Source organism: Hyaena hyaena, unplaced genomic scaffold, assembly GCF_003009895.1.
Source record: "Hyaena hyaena isolate Hyena2069 unplaced genomic scaffold, ASM300989v1 scaffold_645, whole genome shotgun sequence".
Lineage (NCBI taxonomy): Eukaryota > Metazoa > Chordata > Mammalia > Carnivora > Hyaenidae > Hyaena > Hyaena hyaena.
Window position 1 is genome coordinate 820389 of NW_024081272.1, and position 20534 is coordinate 840922.

At 36.2% G+C, this 20534-nt stretch overlaps 1 protein-coding gene across 2 annotated transcripts in view; it reads right to left on the reverse strand.

Moving 5' to 3' along the window:
- NEDD4 (NEDD4 E3 ubiquitin protein ligase) overlaps positions 1-20534 on the reverse strand; it is a 136840-nt gene that overhangs the window by 91151 nt on the left and 25155 nt on the right. Inside the window, exons 3-4 of one of the 2 annotated variants that reach the window (XM_039216563.1) lie at positions 17284-17362; positions 17142-17180 (exon numbers count right to left, since the gene is read on the reverse strand). In XM_039216563.1, the coding sequence (XP_039072494.1) occupies positions 17142-17180; positions 17284-17362 (118 nt within the window). The remainder of the gene's footprint in view (positions 1-17141; positions 17181-17283; positions 17363-20534) is intronic. The other variant, XM_039216566.1, reaches the window with a different exon arrangement.

The window sequence follows — 20534 nt, forward strand, 5'->3', positions numbered from 1 at the left end:
GTGCTTCACTTTTTAAGAGACACGTGTTGGAAAACTCTCTCTGTTTTCTACCTACAGACATGATCATGTGAGGCTATGATGTTTGGAACTGCTGCAAGCATCTTGTAGTCTGCACAGAAAGCCAAGAGAATCTCAGAGAGGCTGGGTCACACATGACCGTTCAGATGCTGTGGTCACCCCCATTCCTCCAAGTACGGTCTTTATTATTAGAGATAATAAATGTGCATATTGTTTAATATTAGTTGTTACTTCAAGTCTGTTATTTGAACCGCAGAGCATCCTAAATGGTACACTTCCTCAGAGAGAAGGAGACTTCCCTAATATCTCCCTGACATAATCCCCTAAATTCCCTAATATCTCCTGGATATTCACTCCTGAGCTTCTGGTGTTTTCCCTTTCATAATGCTCAGTATACTGGCACTGAGAAGCATGTTCATAGAAGTCCACAGTAGATAGTGAGCTTTGTTGAGGGTAGGGACTGTGGTCATCTCATTAGTAAGCATCAGCAAAGTGCCTGGAAATAAATATAGAAAACTATCACACCAATTTTTTGTGTATATTTAGAGGTGAGGAGTATAAATATATATGTAAAAATACATAGGAAACAATACAGGAAGATCGCACAGTGGTGGTTTTATGGTGATTACACTACAGCTGATTGTTACTTCTCTTAAAAAACATATATATATATATATATATATATATATATAAAATACAAGGGCACCTGGGTAGCTCAGTCAGTTAAGCATCTCACTTCAGCTCAGGGTTCATGGGTTCGAGCCCTGCGTCTGGCTCTGCACTGACAGTGTGGAGCCTGCTTCAGATTCTCCATCTCTCCCTCTCTCTCTGTTCCTACCCCATTTGCTCACACACTCTCTCTCAAAATATATAACTTTTAATATACATAACACAGATTATATATGAGTATGTATAATGATAAAGGAAATAGTTATAATTTGTCAGAATTTCCAGAACCACAGTCTCTACTAGGGAGATAAATAAAAGGAAAATTTTACTACTTTGAAAAGGCAACTATGACGAACAAGTAATACGCTCAGAAAAGGGGCTCCTTAGATTCAGACAAACACAGAGTTCACCCACGGGTGGCAGAGTATGCACAACAGAAAGAACCTGTATTCCCACATTTTGAGCTCTGTATTTTCCTACAGAACATATGCATGGACATATACACATTACGTAAATACAGTTGGCCCTAGAACAACATGGGAGTTAGGGGTGCAGTTGAAAATATGCATATAACTTTTGACTCCCTCAAAACTCAATTACTAATAGCTTATTTTTGACCAGAAGACTTATTGATAACAGAAACATAAATCAAAATAATAAATGTGCTTATTGTTTATTATGTCCCTTTTATGTATTATATACTGTTTTCTTGTAACAAAGCAGGCTGGAGGAAAGAAAACATTAAGAAACTGTAAGGAAGGGATATACGTTTATAGCACTGTATCGTATTTTTTTAAATCTGCATATAAGTGGACCCCACACAGTTCAAACTCATGTTGTTCAAGGGTCAACTGTATAGTATGATGAGTATGACTACTATAACGATACAAACCAAGCACCATGGGAATATGAGGAATGGAGTGAGCTGTATTTTTAGTTGCTCATGCACTATGCTCATACGCGTGTGTACATTGCACCTTAGTTGCTGATGTTTTTCCCTCCTATAACTTGTTTCCCTCAGTCTCATCTGAGCAACTGTAAGTGTAGGTCTCACTATAATTTACTACTAAGCACTAACTTCAATTTGGAGTCTTTCCTGTTTGTTAATCTACTAATAACAGTTCTCCAAAAAAACTTTCTTGAACCTCATATTTTCTCAAAGATGTAAAAGCCCTCTTCAACGTCTGACCACAATTTCCATTTGGTTAAGTCCCAATAACCAAATATATTTATATATATATACTTATATATATACACACACACAATATATATATACACACACACTATATATATAAATATATATAAATACATATTTTTATATGAATACATTCAATTGAAACTATGTTGTGCTATGTATAATGATATAAATGACAAAGAGGAAAATAGAGGACCACACACATAATAATGTCCTTTGTACATTGAAAATACTAAATCACCATGTGTTGTCAGTTCTATTCTAGCTGTAATGAATCAGCATTCATCTACACAGATTTCTCTAGTTGTTCTTGCAATACATTTGCAAAGTTCTGTCGGAAATAAACGTGCAGTCTAGGGTCTGTGGTAACATCTCTAATTCAAAAGTAGTGCCAACTTTCAAGGATTCTTTCTAATGTTGGCTTTGGTATATTATTGGCTATTAAAGAATCTGTCCATTTTAGCTAAGTTAAAATTATTGCCATAAAGTTGTTCATATTACATTATTATTATTATTATTATTATTTTGTATAGGATGCTCCTTTCATTCTTGATAATGGTCATTTGAACTTTTTCTCTTATTTGAGCTAGCTGTAGTATATCAATTTTATTAATCTTTTCAAAGAAGCATGTTTGGTTTCATTTACTTTCTTGACTTTTTATCCATTTTCTAGTTCATTGATTCCCATTCTTATTTCCTTCCCTATAGTTTGTTTTCTAAGATAGAAACTTAGATCACTGATTTTAAGTCTTTTTTCCTTTGTATGTAAGCACTTAAATGTGTAAATTTGTCTCTAAGCACTGAATGTGCTCATCTCATATTTTGATAATGTTTTGCTTTAATAATCAGTTAAAATGTTTTGGAATTTTCCTTCCTTATGATTTCCTTGTTGATCCATCGCTTATTTAAAATAGGTTGCTTAATTTCCAAATATTTGTGGATTGCCCAGGTATATTTGTGTTACTGAATTCTATTTTCAGAGAACATGTTGAACCTTAAGTTTCTTAAATGTATTCAGGCTCATTTTATGGCCCAATATATAGTCTCCCTTGGTGAATGCTCCATAGGCATATTAAAAAACGTATATTCTTCAGATGTTAAATGTAGTCTTCCATACATGCTAAATGGGTTGACTGATAGTGTTGTTCAAATCTTTTATGTATTTATTGACATTTTTGTTTAGTTTTATCACTAATGAGACAGAAGTGATAAAATCTTGAACTATTCTGAATTTATTTCTCTATGTCTGTCAATTTTTGCTTTATAATTTTGAAGCTCTTTTATCAGACATGTTTTCTTGATGAATAAGCCCTTTTATGATCATAAAATGTCCCTCTTTTTCTCTAGTAATACTTTTCATCCTGAAGTCTACTAACCTTTAATATAACCATACTAGGATTTTGTTTGGGTGGTTTTGTTTTTATTTTGTTTATTTTTTGCTTAGTGTTTGAATGGTGAATCTTTTTATTTACTTTTATTTTTAATCTGTCTTTAGACTCAAAGTGTGTCTCCTATTAAGAGCTTATGGTTGAATCTTGCTTTTTTTTCTTCACTTATTGAGATGGTTGGCTTTATGACCATGTTTCTATTTCTATTTTTATTTCATTCCTCTTTTTTTCCCTTTTCTCTTTTTTTATTAAAATTTTTTTTAATGTTTTATTTATTTCTGAGAGAGAGAGACAGCATGAGCAGGGGAGGGTCAGAGAGAGAGGGAGACACAGAATCCAAAGCAGCTAGCTGTCAGCACAGAGCCCGACGTGGGGCTCGAACCCACGAACTGTGAGATCATGACTTGAGCCAAAGCTGGACGTTCAACTGACTGAGCCACCCAGGCACCCTTTCCCTTTTCTCTTTTAAAAAAATTATTAATCGAGTATTTCTTGGTATTTCATTTTATTTCCTTTATTGGATTTTTACCGATAAGTTTCCATTTTATTAGTGGCTGCTCTGAGGATGAAAATATGAATCCTTAAGCATCATAATTATAATGGCTAGAGTTGAGCTACATGATCTCTTTCAAGAAAACCTGCATAGCTGATTGACAGCTCCTAGGTGACCATGCACCTTTGAATCTACCCATTGTGTTCTCTCTGCCTACTCCCAAAGACTGGGCACAGCAGGGATCTAGAGCTTGGCCATTCATACCGAGCACAAGATTTCTCTAACAGACAATCTTTCCTGGGAAACTCTCCAGGAGCTTGGATGAGACTTTCTCAGAACTGTGCTCTTCTTACCAATGCTTTTTCTCCTCCTAGCACAAGTGTTAGGGCTGCATCATGATGAGAAGGCTCTTCCCAACTGCGTGTCTTCCCTCTTTAAGCTACACCCGTGCTTCCCCCCAAAACCGTTGGTGTATCTATTCTCATGAGTGTCTGTTTCTTAGAGGGCCTACACCAACACAGATAGTATGGGTGATGGGCTTTTAAGACCAGCTCACACTCACCTAGTGGCAAGGAGTTCCCCATCCTGAGAAGAATGTGGGACACATAAAGTCACTGGCCTAAGGCTCAGTGCATAAAGACTTCTCCAGTGGTGTCCTGGGGAAATGCTCTGGCTAAAATTCAGCTTAAACTGAGTCAACTGGTTCTGTGATCTACCCAGTAGTCATTTTCCTTGTTTTCAAATGTAAAATTGGGACTGACATACTATAACTTGGATCCTCTTATACCACCACGACCACCAGAGTGAATCCATGGGCTTGTGGGATAAGAGCTATCAAAGTGAGAAGGCCAAGTGGAAGCCTTGAAACTGTCCTCTTTCTGATCAAAGTAATAAAACTAAAACAACACTGATTAGATATGACAATAAAAGCACAAACAACAAAAGAAAAAATACACTGAACATCCTCAAAATGAAAAACTTCTGTGCTTTAAAGAATACCATCCACAAAACCAAAACACACAACCCACAAAACGGGGGGAAAATTTTGCAAATCATGTATTTGACAAGGGACTTGTATCTAAAAATACAAAGAACTTGACACCTCAATAACAAAAAGACAAATAATCTAATTATAAAATGGGCAAAGAATCTAAATAAACATTTCTCTAAAGAAGATGTATAATTGCCAGTAAGCTCATGAAAAGATGTTCAATATCATTAGCCATCACAGAAATGCAAATGAAAACCATGAGATACCATTTTACACGCATGAGGGGAACTATAATAAAAAGACAGAAAAGTGTTGTTGGGGCACCTGAGTGGATCAGTTAGTTAGGAGTCTGACTCTTGATTTTGGCTCAAGCTTTCAATGTCATTAGATCGAGCCCTGCGTCAGGCTCTATGCTGGGTGTGGAGCCTACTTGAGATTCTCTCTCTCTCTCTCTCTCTCTCTCTCTCTGTGTTTCTTTCTCACTCCTCTGCCCCTCCCCCATATACACACACAAACTCTTTTTTCTCTCACTCTAAAAAAAATACAGATAATAACAAGTGTTATCAAGGATGTAGAGAAATAAAAATTCACACTCAAAACTCATACACTGTTGGTGGAAATGTAAAGTGGTACAGCCACTTGGGAAAAGAGTTTGGCAACTCCTCATATGATCCAGCAATCCTACCCCAAGGTATATACTTCCAAATGAAAATATATGTCCACACATTATTCTTAGCAGTTTAAACATAGAAAAAATCCAGATGTCCATCAACTGATGCATGGATAAATAAAATGTGGTTATCCATACAGTAGAATATTATTTGGCAATTTAAAAAATGAAGTACTGATACATGCTATAGCGTGGTTGAATCTTGGAAAACCACATATTGTATGAAACCATTTACATTAAATGGCCCAAATAGGCAAATTTAAGACACAGAAGGTAGGTTGGTGGTTGCCTGCAAAAAAGGGCAGGTGTTGGGGAAAAATGGGGAGTGACAGCTAGTGGGTATGGGATTTCTTTTCAGGATAATGAAAATGTTCTAAAAATTAATTTTGTTTATAGATTTACAACTCTGTGAATATACTAAAAACTACTGACTGCTACAGTTTGAAAGGGTAAATTTTATGTTATGCAAATTATATCTTAATAAAAGCTGTTTACAAAACAAACAAAAATCTTGCAACCTGCAGGGAATGAAAAAGATCAGTACCACTACTGAGGACCTAAATGACACGTGGCTGGCTCCTATTATAGGTTCATTTAATTCTCCAGTCTGGTCCCTGCAGGATCCAGACAGACTTTGGAAAATGACTATACATGCAAACTCAATGAAGTAATAGCCCCAGTCACCTGCTGGTTCCTGACCAGGGCACAAGAAGTCCAGAGTGCTCTGGCTACTGCAGTAAACTGGGGTTTCATGGGACTCACTATTTCCCCTGGATTGAGTGTGCTTTCTTTGGGAACTTGGACTTCTAACTTAGTCAAGTCCAGAGTTCTCTAGAACTCTCTAGAAGCAGGTAGTCCTCTAGTGGGTCTTTGGAAATGATGATAAGCAGTGTCACTCCTACTTCCACCCCTTTGTTCCTGGGCCCATGTATACTTTCTGTTGCAAACAGAGCTTAATGTTGAAGTCTCTGCTTTAGTGAATAAACTGGAACCCCATCTTTGCAGGCTATTGCCTCCATATTGGCACTTCAACTGTGCCATCAGTAGGACACTCCAATGTGCTATGAGGGTGTTTGCTTCTGGATGACATAGCAGGTGATGTAACCAATAGATTCCATGATCATGAGTTCATTCCTGCACCTCTTTCTCTAGAAATTGGGTACCCTGGAAGGATGAAATGTTATGTAGATATCTATCCCTATAAAACATGCATTCTGTAAGCCCCCAGACAGATGTGCTGGCTGAGGTTATGAAGACTGGAAAGGCAAACCCACACACAGAAGTAATTTGACAACAAATTCCTGGCCCTTTTAAAATGGAAGCAGGGGAGCCTGGGTGGCTCAGTCGGTTAAGTGTCTGACTTCGGCTCAGGTCATGATCTCACGGTTCGTGGGTTCGAACCCCGCATCAGGCTCTGTGCTGACAGCTAGCTCAGAGCCTGGAGCCTGCTTCAGATTCTGTGTCTCACTCTCTCTCTGATCCTCCCCTGCTCACGCTGTCTCTATCTCTCTCTCAAATATAAATAAAACATTTAAAAAAATTTTTTAAATAAAATAAAATAAAATAGAAGGGGCCCACTTTAGTAAACTTACCACAAAATGACTATAGTCATGAGGGTTAATGGTTTGCAGTTTTATGTTTTATAAAATATTCATTTGGTTTAGGAATCAGGGTAATTCTGGCCTCATACATGAATTAGGACGTGCTCTCTCCTCTATTTTTGGTAAGACATTGTGTAGAATTAGAATTATTTATTCCTTAAATGTGTGATAGAATTCAACAGTGAAACCACTTGGGCCTGAAGTTTTGTTTTGTTTTTTTCTTGGAAGGTTTTACACTTCAAATGAAATTTCTTTAAGACTTATAGAACCTTTCAGATAATTTATTTCTTCTTAAAGTTTTGGTAGTATGTATCTTTAAAGGAATTGGTCCATTCATGTAAGTTATTGCATTTATGGGCACAGAATTCATAGTATCCCTTACTATTCACTTAATGTTTGTAGGTTCTGTGCCATCTTGATAAATTTGCTCTGTTTTTTATTTGCTATTGTCTTTTGGGCTTTATCTATTACTTTTTAGTGGTTGCACTAGGGATTGCAATACACATACTTAACTTTTCATGGCCCACTTAAGGTTAATATTAAGTCTCTTGATGTAATATGTAGAGGCCCTATAACACAAAGGTTGCCTAATCCTCACTCTTTTATATTTTGGTTGTAACATATGTTATTACCTAAAATAAAAATCCCACTAGTGTTACAATTTTTTCTTTCAACAGTCATAAATATTTTAAAGAACTCAAGAGGGAGGAATAGTATAATAACTAATAATTACTTTCTATTGCTTTTTCATTTCTGAAGTCAAATTTACCTCTGATTTCATTTGCCTTTAACCTAAATAATTTCCTTTAGCATTTTCTTTACAGTACATTTACTGGGCAGTAAATTCTCTAATCTTTCTTCAGACTTCAATGACCCAAATATAAGGCTCTTTTAATATTGTTTATAGGTCCCTCAGACTCTACTAATATTTTTTAATCTTTATTTTCTGTTCTTCAGATTAGATCACTTCTACTGCTTATCTTCAAGGTCACTAATTCTTTTCAGTTATCTTCATTCTGATATTGAATTCATTCAATGATTTTTAAAATTTCAGATTTTATACTTTTAAATTCTAATATTTCTATTTCATTCTTTTTACAGTTTTTATATGTTAGAATATCTATTTTCTCTCTCATTTCAAGAGTGTTTACCTTTATATAATGGAACATACTTATAATGATTATAATAGCTGCTTTAATATAAAATGGCAGTTTTACTGGTAATTCCAATCTCTGCATCATCTTGGTATTGGTACTTGTTGATTGTCTTTTCTTTTGAGAATTGATCCTATTGTTATGGGTTGTTGTATGTAAAATAATTTTAGATGCTTTTTTCCCCGGCATTTATTCAGTGTTTACTAACTTGAATTATGTTGTTAGTGTTCAAACTTAAATAGCCATTTGGTAGTGCAAAATAGGCTAATCTATTTTTTTATGGTACCTTCATTTCTTTTTTAAAAAATTTGTTTTATAATTTACATCCAAGTTAGTTAGCATATAGTGCAACAATCATTTTAAGAGTAGATACTTTAATTTTCCTTACCCATTTAGCCCATCCCCTCCTTCCAGAACCTCTAGAGCAACCCTCTGTTTGTTCTCTATATTTAAGAGTCTCTTATCTTTTGCCCCCCACCCTGTTTTTATATTACTTTTGCTTCCCTTCCCTTATGGTCATCTGTTTTGTATTTTGAAGTCCTCATATGAATGAAGTCATATGATAGTTGCTTTTCTCTGACTAATTTTGCTTAGCATAATACCCTCTAGTTCCATCCACATAGCTGCAAATGGCAAGATTTCATTCTTTTTTGATTGTTGAGTAACACTCAACTTCTTTATCCATTCATCCATCAATAGACATTTGGGTTCTTTCCATACTTTGGCTATTGTTGACAGTGTTGCTATAAACATTGGGATGCATGTGCCCTTTGAAACAACACACCTGTATCCCATGGATAAATACTTAGTAGTGCAACTGCTGGGTCTTTGGGTAGTTTTATTTTTAATTTTTTGAGGAACTTGCATAATGTTTTCCAGAGCGGCTGCACCGGTTTGCATTCCCACCAGCAGTGCAAAAGAGAGCCTCTTTCTCCACATCCTTGCCAACATCTGTTGTTGCCTGAGTTGTTAATGTTAGTCATTCTGACAGGTATGAGATGGTATCTCATTGTGGTTTTGATCTGTATTTCCCTGATGATGAGTGATGCTGAGCATCATGTGTCTGTTGGCCAGCTGGAGGTCTTCTTGAGAGAAGTGTCCGTTCATGTCTTTAGCCCACTTCTTCACTGGATTATTTGTTTTTTGGGTGTTGAGTTTGATAAGTACTTTATAGAGTTTGGATACTAACCATCTATGTGATATGTTGTTTGCAAATATCTTCTCCCATTCCATCGGTCACCTTTTAGTTTTGCTAATTGTTTCCTTCAGTGTGCAGAAGTATTTAGTTTTATGAGGTCCCAATGGGTCATTTTTGCTTTTTTTCCCCTTGACTCTGGAGACATGTTGAGTAAACAGTGGCTGTGACCAACGTCAAAGAGGTTTTCACCTGCTTTCCCCTGGAGGATTTTGATGGCTTCCTGTCTTACATTTACATCTTTCATCCATTTTTTTGTTTTTGTGTATGGTGTAAAAAAGTGGTCCAGGTTCATTTTTCTAGATGTCACTGTCCAGTTTTCCCAGCACTGCTTGCTGAAAAGACTGTCTTTATTCCATGGGATATTCTTTCTTGCTTTGTCAAAGATTAGTTGGCCATACATTTGTGGGTCCATTACTGGGTTCTCTATTCTGTTCCATCGATCTGAGTGTCTGTATTTCTGCCAGTACCATACTGTCTTGATGATTACAGCTTTGTAATACATCTGAAGTCCAGGATTGTGATGCCTCTAGCTCTGGTTTTCTTTTTCAAAATTGCTTTGGCTATTTGGGGTCTTTTCTGGTTCCATACAAACTTTAGGATTGTTTCTTCTAGTTCTGTGAAGAATACTGCTGTTATATGACAGGGATTACATTGAATATGTAGATTGCTTTGGGTAGTATTGACATTTTAACAATATTTCTTCTTCCTATCCAGAAGTATGCAATATTTTTCCTTTTTTTGTGTCTTTCTCAGTTTCTTTCATAAGCTTCCTATGATTTTCAGTGTGTAGAATTTTTACCTCTTTGGTAAGATTTATTCCTAGGTATTTTATGGGTTTTGGTGCAACTGTAAATGGGATTGATTCCTTGATTTCTCTCTGTTGCTTCATTATTGGTATATAGGAATGCAATCAATTTCTGTGCATTGATTTTATATCCTGAAATTCTGCTGTATTCATCAATGAGTTCTAGCAGTTTTTTGGTGGAATCTTTTGGGTTTTCTATATAGAGTATCATGTCATCTGCGAAGAGTGAAAGTTTGACCTCCTGGCCAATTTGAATGCCTTTTATTCCTTTGTGTTATCTGATTGCTGAGGCTAAGACTTTCAGTACTACATTGAATAGCAGTGGCGAGAGTGGACATCCCTGTCTTGTTCCTAACGTTAGGGGAAAAGCTCAGGTTTTTTTCCCATTGAGGATTATATTAGCAGTGGGTCTTTCATATATGGCTTTTATGATCTTGAGGTATGATCCTTCAATCTCTACTTTCTTGAGGGTTTTTATCAAGAAAGGATGCTGTATTTTGTTAAATGCTATTGAGATGATCGTGGGGTTCTCATCCTTTCTTTTCTTGATGTGATGCATCACATTGATTGTTTTGGAGATATTGAACCAGCCCTTCCTCCCAGGTGTCCATCCCACTTGCTTGTGGTGAATAATTTTCTTAATGTATTGTTGGATCTGGTTGGCTAATATCTTGTTGAGGATTTTTGCACCCATGTTCATCAGGGAATTGGTCTATAGTTTTCCTTTTTAGTGGGGTCTTAGTCTAGTTTTGGAATCAGGGTAATGCTGGCTTCGTAGAAAGAGTATGGAAGTTTTCTTTCCATTTCTGTTTTTTTGAACAGTTTCAAGAGAATAGGTGTTAACTCTTTTCCTTAAATGTTTGGTAGAATTCCTCTGGGAAGCCAGCTAGCCCTGGACTCTTGTTTTTTGGAAGATTTTTTATTACTAATTCGACTTCTTTACTGGTTTTGAATCTGTTCAAATCTTCTATTCCTTCCTGTTTTAATTTTTGTAGTTTATATGTTTCTCGGAATTTGTCCATTTCTTCCAATTTGCTCATTTTATTGGCGTACAGTTGCTACTAATATTCTCTTATTATTGTTTGTATTTCTGCTGTGTTGGTTGTGATCTTTCCTCTTTCATTTTTTATTTTATTTAATTGGGTCCTTCCTTTTTTTTTTTTTTTTTTTTTTTTTNATCAATTTTGTTAATTCTTTCAAAAAAAAACAGTTTCTGGTTTCATTGATCTGTGCTACTATTTTTTTGTTTGTTTTGTTTTGATAGCATTGATTTCTGCTCTAATCTTTATTATTTCCTGTCTTCTGCTTGTTTGGGGTTTTATTTGCTGTTCTTTTTACAGCTCTTTAAGGGGTAAGGTTAGGTTGCGTATCTGAAACTTTCTTCCTTCTGGAAGGCCTGGATTGCTGTATTCTTCCCTCTTCTTATGACTCCCTTTGCTACATCTCAGAGGTTTTGAGCTGTGGTGTTATCATTTTCATTAGCTCCATGTACTTTTTAATTTCTTCTTTCACTTCTTGGTTAGCCCATTCATTCTTTAGTAGGATGGTCTTTAGTCTCCAAATATTTATCTTTCCACATTTTTTCTTGTGGTTGATTTTGCGTTTCATAGTGTTGTGAACTGAAAATATGCACAGTATGATCTTTTTGTACTTGTTGAGGGCTGGTTTGTGTCCCAGGATGTGATCTCTTCTGGAGAATGTTACATATGCACTGGGGAAGAATGTGTATTCCACTACTTTAGGATGAAATGTTATTAATATATCTGTTAAGTCCATCTGGTCGAGTGTGTCATTCAAAGCCACGGTTTCCTTGTTGATTTTCTGATTAGATGATCTGTCCATTGCTGTAAGTGGAATGTTGAAGTCCCGTACGAGTATGGTATTATTATCAATGAGTTTCTTTATGTTTGTCATTAATTGATTTATATATTTGGGTGTTCTCATATTTGGAGCATAAATGTTTACAATTGTTAGGTCTTGGTGGATAGACCCCTTAATTATGATACAATGCACTTCTTCATCTCTTGTAAGTCTTTATTTTAAAGTCTAGATTGATATAAGTATGGCTACTCCGGCTTTCTTTTGTTGACCACTAGCATGATAGATGGTTCTCCATCGCCTTCCTTTCAATCTGAAGGTGTCTTTAGGTTTAAAGCGGGTCTCTTATAAACAGCATGTAGATGGATCTTGTTTTTTTAATCCATTCTGTTACCCTATGTCTTTTGTTTGGAGCATTTAGTCCACTGATGTTTAGAATGAGTACCGAAAGATATGAATTTATTGCCATTATGTTGCCTATAAAGTGGGAGTTTCTGGTGGTATTTTCTGGTCCTTTCTAGTCTTTGTTGCTTTTGGTCTTTTTGTTTTTGCCTTTTCTCCCCTCAGACAGGCCCCCTTAAAATTTCTTGCAGGGCTGGTTTGGTGGTCATGAACTCCTTCAATTTTTGTTTGCCTGGGAAACATTTTATCTCTCCTTCTATTCTGAATGACAACCTGGCTGGATAAAGAATTTTTGGCTGCATATTTTTCTGATTCAGCACATTGAATATATCCTGCCACTCCGTTGTGGCCTGCCAAGTTTCTGTGGATAAGTCTGCTGTGAACCTGATCTGTCTTCCCTTGTAGGTTAAGGACTTTTTTTTCCTTGCTGCTTTCATGATTCTTTCCTTGCCTGAGTACTTTGTGAATTTGACTATGATATGCCTTATTGATGGTCAGTTTTTGTTGAATCTAATGGGAATCCTCTGTGCTTCCTGGATTTTGATGTCTGTGTCTTTCCCCAGGTTAGGATAGTTTTCCACTATGATTTGCTCACATAAACCTTTTACACCTTTTTTTCTCTCTTCATCTTTCAGGACCCCTATAATTCTGAAGTTGTTCCTTTTTAATGAGTCACTGAGGTCTCCCTTAAATTGTACTCTTTTGACTTAGTTTCCCTCTTTGTTTCTGCTTCATTGTTCTCCATAAGTTTGTCTTCCATATTGCTGATTTGCTGCTCTGCCTCACCCATCCTTGCCACTGTGGCATCCATTCGAGATTGCAGCTCAGTTATAGCATTTTTTATTTCATCCTGACTAGCTCTTACTTCTTTTACCTCCACAAAAAGCAATTCTAATCTATTTTCAACCCCAGTTAGTATTCTTATTATCGTGATACTAAATTCTGGTTCAGATATCTTGCTTGTGTCTTGCTTAATCTTGCTTGATTAAGTCCCTGGTTGTAATTTCTTAGACATTTCCTGGACAAGGAATTGGGGTGAATTCCTTTGTTTCATCATTTTGAAGGAAGAAAAGGAATTAATCAGGTAAAAAAATTAAAAATAAAAAAACGAAAAACAACAGAAAAAATCAAATAGAGTATGCTAGATCCTAGGTGTGTTTTGGTCTGATCATTGAAAGGAGCTTGATAGATTCGAGAAAAAGGCAAAAGATAAGAAAAGAGAAAAAGGAAAAAAGAAAAAAAAAGGAAAACATCTGAAATTTTGAAAAAATGAATACAATGAAACAATAAAATGAAATCATGGACGTAAAACAGAAAATTAAAAATTTACAAAAAAGTAAAAAATACAGTAGAAGAAAGTTTTAAAATATATTTTTAATAAAAATGGAAAATAATAAATTTCTTCCTGCATTCAAGAAAAGAATAAGAAAGAAAATTGAATAGATGGACCAGTGAACAGAATGAAATACGATTGAAATTACATTGATTTCCTCTAGAAGTCAAACTATGAAGCACTTTATAGTCCGTAAACTAAGCAGGTGGAGAGATCTGTGGTGTTCCCAAAGCATGAGGTTGGCCCAGTTGGGCAGGACTTAGCGTAGCAGCTCCATTCTCCACTGGATGGTGCTGCTTTGCTTACTTGGGTAGACTGTTATGTCACATGTAGGCTTATATGAGCATGCAAAGCGGGGGTTAAAATGGTGTCACCCAACTATCCAGTCTCTAGTATCAGAACTTTGTGCTCTCCCTGACTGGCAATCAAGCACCCCTCCTTTGTCTCCAGCTTCTGTCCACTCCCTGCTTTTACACTGTCCATGACCAAGATTTTAGGCAACCAGGTGGCACCTCCCTCCTGAGTATTTCTCAGATGTGGCTGTTTCCCAGCCCCTCACTTCTGAGGGATTACGGCTACTGACACTCTGAGGGAAGGTCTCACCAAGCAATCACTGGGTGCTTGCCTGCCCCCAGGAACATTCACAAGACCATGCTGCTGCTGATGCCTAGAGATTGCAGCTGGGTACCAATCCACCCCAGAAAAAGTTCACATGATCATGTAGCAGCAGCGTTTCAGGAATTATGGTAAATCACAACACATACCTGGCACCAGGCTTCACCTTTAATGTCCTTGTTACAACACGAGTGAATGTAGCTGTTCTCCAGAGTCCGCTGGGACTTTGCCTGTGAGGTGGCCAGAGCCTCTACCAAATATCCTTCCAGCAGGGGAACCACCTCTCTCCGTGTGGCTGAAGGACCCCTCTGACCTTGCTGTCTGCTCCTGGGGCTTTGCCCTTCCCACCAGAGCACTGCCACATATCAAGCTTCAGAGTTTCAGATTCTGCACTCCCCTGGTTATAGAATCTGAATGGAATTTAAACCCTCTCCTTTCTCCATTTTTTATTCAGTCCCTTGCGTACTCTTTCTTTTCTCTCCCACTGTTTTTGGTGGGGAAGGGGGGAATGCTTTCCTATACTCTCACCCCAGTCTCCATCCTCCCTCTGCAAGCAAAAACAGCCCCCTGCCCTCTGCAACTTCTCTCTCCACTAGTTCACCTCTCTGCACCGCATACCTGCTGAGTTCTGTGGTTCAGTTTGTGCAGATTGTTGTGATAATCCTAAAATCAGTCTTCTAGGTGCAAGATGGTTTAGTGTTGATCTGGCTGCATTTCGGGAGCAATAGACACAAAAAAAACTTCCATGGTGTTCCGCCATTTTGGCCCCTCCCCAGATGCATTTTTAATATTATGTTGTAGGACTCTAGATTCTGCTAAGATCCTTAATACCTTTACAGTTGTTTATAGCATCAGCTTAAGTTCAGTGCCCTATTACTGCATCATGGCTAAAATTGGACATGTCAATTTTGTTTTAATTCTTGAAAAAAATAATAAGATAAATATATCTCTAATGTGATAAATAATAAAAAGCTATTTTCAAGTGAGAAAAGCCAAATGAACTCCCATTATAATTGGAAACACGATAAATAAACATCTATTCCTATTACAAGTAAACATTATGACACGTACAGGCCAATGATATTAGAAGGAAAAATATGTAAGAGGTACAAAAAATACTTCAATACATTGAAAACACATACATTTCTAAAAAAAACACAATAAAGTAAAATAATAGTAAAAGTGTAAATAAATAAAATACTCAACCACTTGAGAATTTTAAAATTCTCTCCTAAGCAATATTTGTGCCAAACAAGCAATCAAAACCAGAGGGTACCAAATCTGTAATTTATTCTCGTAAAGGTAAGCCAGAAATTTAGCTTCATTTTTTCCCATATGACTCTCCAGATGACTCAATACCATTTCCTCAAGAATATAAAATTTCCAAACTGATTTAAAATGCTGTTTTCATGCCATTCTAAATAGGCTAAGGGAGATCTCCTTTTCTAAACAAGAAAAACCAGAAGCACTCTAGTTGGTGCTGTTGGCTGGATTTTCAGTAACAGCCTCTCAGACATTTGCTTTCTTCTTTCCTTCCAATTCACTTTATTAAAACAAGACAAAACAAATTTAAAAAATCTTCAAATGTGGAATACAGAAGAGTGACTTCTGTTTTCCTTGTGGAAGTCTGTTGTATTACCCTAAGAGCCTGCAGAGAGGCTAGTGTTTATGGAACGGTCAGCTACAGTCAACCACTGCTGCAGGCATTAAGTAGGATGAGACTAGATGAATGTGGCAACATGGAGGTCAGTAGTGACCTTAGTAAGAGCGGTTTTTTCCAATGATGTGGGTGTGAGTTAGGTTAGAGTAAGTTAAGGAATACATTAGAGAAGCAGACAGATGGGGACAGGCTACTCTTATAAGAGCATTGGTTATTCAGCTGAACAAAGAAATTTAAGTCTGTAACTAAAGGGGAATATGAGGTAAGGTGGGACATTTTAAGGATAGAATGTACAAATGGGAATGATCCAGCAGAGAGGGGAGATTACTAATATGCATCTCTACCATTGCTGGGAGGGTGTTGACTCTGGCATCAGCAAGGACTTTGACAAATAGGTACAAAGAGACATTGTCAATTTGAGGGCCCTCCTGGGGAGTCTGAAATAACTGCTGATTTGGAGTTTGCTCTTGTGGTATAGGAAGTAAGGGGGAGGAGGACAGCAAGAATGTGAATGAAGAGTGTATAAAAAGAAATGCATCTACTTATTGATAGGCCTTTGCCATCTCCAGTCCAGATCAGTCTATTTAATGACTGTGAAGATACAAATATTGCATGATCTTTAGGGGAAAACACCTATATGATAGGCTTTAACCCAGAATTAAAGTAGAATAAGAAAGGGGCAACCTGGGTGGCTCTATTAATTAAATGTCCAACTCTTGATTTCAGCTCAGGTCATGATCTCATAGTTTGTAAGACTGAACCTCATGTTGGGCTTCATGCTGACAGCACGGAGCCTGCCTGGGATTCTCTCCCTCTCTCTCTGCTCCTCCCCCACTCATGTGTGCTCTCTCTCATGCCCTCAGAATCAATCAATCAATAACCTTTTAAAAAGTAGAATAAGATAATTCCAGGTTTATGATTATCCTTTACCTCTTTGTTACCTTACATACATGTTTTTTACAAGATAAATGGTTCCAGGACCATGTCATCATAGGGATACCGAGATTTAACTTTTGTTAAATTTTCAAAAATTCTTGTAAAATACATTTTAGAATATTATAAATAATAACATCATTCTAACCTATTGAGAAAATTTTTTTGCTATTTTACTGAAACAAAATACATACTTACTCTGAATAATATTTCTTCATTCCATTTTGGATTCAAAGTCTAAAAGACAATAAACATAGTATAACTATTTTTTAAGTATTTTTGTCATATAAAAATAAAACAAAGTATATTAAATTTTTTTTTGAATATTGCTAAGTCTAACCTTTTTAATGGTTTTCGTTTGCACACTTGTAAAAACTCCATTCATTGGGTCATATAATGTCACTCTCACATAAGGATCACTGTTAAAATAAAAAATATATATATAATAATTGTTGCTTATTCCAAACTCAGATTGCTCAACCTATAAAAATCACAGATATTTCCTTGTTAGCAATTTCTACAATTATTTCCTACAGTTAAACGGAAGGGTTGGTTCCTTAGGCAGGAGTAAATGATTATAGTAATTTCTGCATCTTGTTAAAAAGCTAAGGTACTGTATTAGTGAAATAGACAAAGAATTATAAACCTTTTAATCAAATTTAGTGATTTCCAACCTTTTTCAATTTTAGAAATTTTGTTCAATTTTTAACACATTCTTTCTTCTTTGGGATTCAGATGATTAATTTAATGATTCTCAAGACTAGTTTTACAAGATCCCACGTTGGTTCAAGTTACCTCACAGGTGTAAACTGTTTTTACTAAATAAGACAAAGTGCTTTCAGTTCAAAATAATTATGTGTCATGTAACCCCTTCTACAAGGAGACATGGAAAAGCAATATCTTGTGATATATAAGTTTGCAAAACAAAAGACTGTAGACACTTTACCTGTCCATGGTCAAATTTCTCCCATTTCCTTTGGGGATCTCAAGTCCTTATGATTCTCCACCACCAACTTCCCGTCCTGTTTCCTCATACAACCTTACCTCTTTAATTGACAATAATCAACGCCATCAGACCACTCCCAAAACCCTGGTATTTATCAGAACCCATTCGTACCCCAACCTCAGTGATTCAGGTGTTGTACCCTGTTTGAGGCCACATTCTCTTTATACATGTTCCAACCGCTTGCTCTGGAAACTTCTATCATCTATTTTCATTTCTCCCTTTTATATCTTCTGCTTTTCTTTTGACCTATGTTTTTCTAGTCACATACATATGTTTTTAAACCACCTTCCCTTCTTAACTCTTCCTCCTTCCTCTAGCAAAGTGGTCTAGATTGTCTTTCTTCCCATCTCAAACTTTCCAGGAAAATAATCTGTAATAATAATAATGACTAATATTTATATAGCAATTACTCTGTGCCAGGTACCATTCTAAGCAGTTTACATGCATTAACTCTTAGAATCCTTATAAGTGCCTCTGAGGTAGGTATGGTTATTGTCTTTATTTTGGACAGAGAGATAAGTCAAATCACAGCAGATCATACAGCTACTAAAAGCAAGAGTAAGAACTGACACTCAAGCACCTGGCTTCAGAGGCCATGTTCTTAGCCACTATAGCCAACCACCTCGCTTTTTTCATTTCCTCAACCCTCACTGCTCTTCAAAGTCTTAGACTCTGGTTTCTAGCTCTTTCTTTCTGACCCATCCCTCTTAAAATGCTCTCTAAAATCACCAATTTTGCTAAAACAATCAACACTTTCCAAGCACTTATGTTCTGGTCCTCTCTATATTTAATACTACTGATTACTTTCTCTTTGAAACTAACCTCATTTGCTTTCATGACACAACTCCCTTCTGATTGTCCTTATACTGTCCTAACTGTTCCCTCCTGGTCTCTTTCTTATGTTCCTCTCCTATACTACCTGCCAGTTAAATACTGAAATTCCTTTAAGTATTGCCCTTGGCCCTTTGTTCTCTCTACCTTTTTCCTTTACAATCTCATCCATGGTTTTAACAACTATGTATTGTCGAATATAAATGTTAAACATAAATGTAAACATAAGTATATATCCTCAATCTCACCACCTAGCTAGATCCTGCCACCTGGCTGTTAAAGAGGTTTTTTGTTTTTGTTTCTGTTTTGCCTTTTTCCATGTTATTTATTCACAGTCAACTAGCTACATGAAGGGGACAAACCAATTAGGAGGGTTTTTTTTTGAGAGAATGGGGTATGGATGGAAGGGTGGGATTTAAACAAAAAATAATCTTATACACAGCTAGATAGAAGATTTACAGATATCTTTTAAAGAAAATAGTATCCTCTGAGGGTAATGGAGTAAGATAAAATCATCATGAACAAAATAAATTAGCAACTTCTTGTCACTGCATAACCAAAAACCAAAGTCTCAGGACATGGTTTGCATTTTGTCATGATTTACAGATACTTATGTGATACATATTTCCAACATGGAAAAATAAAGACTAACACTGAGTAGCAGATTAATACAATACAGAAGGAACTTGAACACATGAAAATAGCTACCATCTGGGAGCAAAAATAGATTTATACTGGTAGTAGTATCAAAATTAAAGACATCCAAATAAATTATACCAATACAGCAGAACTATTATTCCCAACATCATAAGAACAACTTCTTATTACTCCTACTCATAACTAAAAGGTCTAAGAAGAGCTCTGCCCAATTTTTAATTGGTTATTCTATCATATAACTTTTAAATGTAAAAAGTCTTTATGTACTGTGAATTAAAGGCTTCTATCAGATACATGTTTTGAAAATATTTTCTCCCAATCTGTGGCTTGCCTCTTCCTTTTCTCTTTTAAAAATTTTTTTAAAACTTTTTTTTTTTTTTTTTTTGAGAGACATAGCATGAATGAGGGAGACACAGAATCTGAAGCAAGCTCCAGGCTCTGAGCTGTCAGCAGAGGCTGACATGGGGCTCAAGTCATTGAACCATGAGATCATGACCTAAGCCCAAGTGGCCCACTCAACCCACTGAGCCACCCAGGTGCCCCAGCCTTTTCTATTTCTTAACTGTATCTTTCAAACAACAAGAGTTTTTAATTCTGATCAAGTCCATTTCAACACTTTCTTTCCTTTGTAGTTCATACTTTTGAGTCTCATTCAAGAAATCTTTGTGTACTCCAGTAGAGCACAGAGTTTCTCCTATGTGTCCTTGAAAAAGTTTTATAATTTTAGCTCTTATTTTCTGTATAATGTGTGATAAGGAACAAGGTTCATTTTGATCCATACAGATAACCCATTGTTCTAGTACCATATATTGAAAAGACTATCCTTCTTTTGAATTATCTTAACACTTTTTGTCAAAAAACAGCCATATTTATATGTGTGTGTGTATATGTGTGTGTGCATTTCTATATTCTTTCTTCTATTCCATTGAACAATATATTTATTCTTATGCCAATGCCACTCTGTTCTGATTACTGTAGCTATACAGTTAGTCTTGAAATTAGGTAGCATAACTTCTCCAATTTTGTTCTTTTATGAATTTTGGTTTATTCTATGTCCTTTGACATTCCAAAAATAATAGAATCAGTTTACCAGTTTC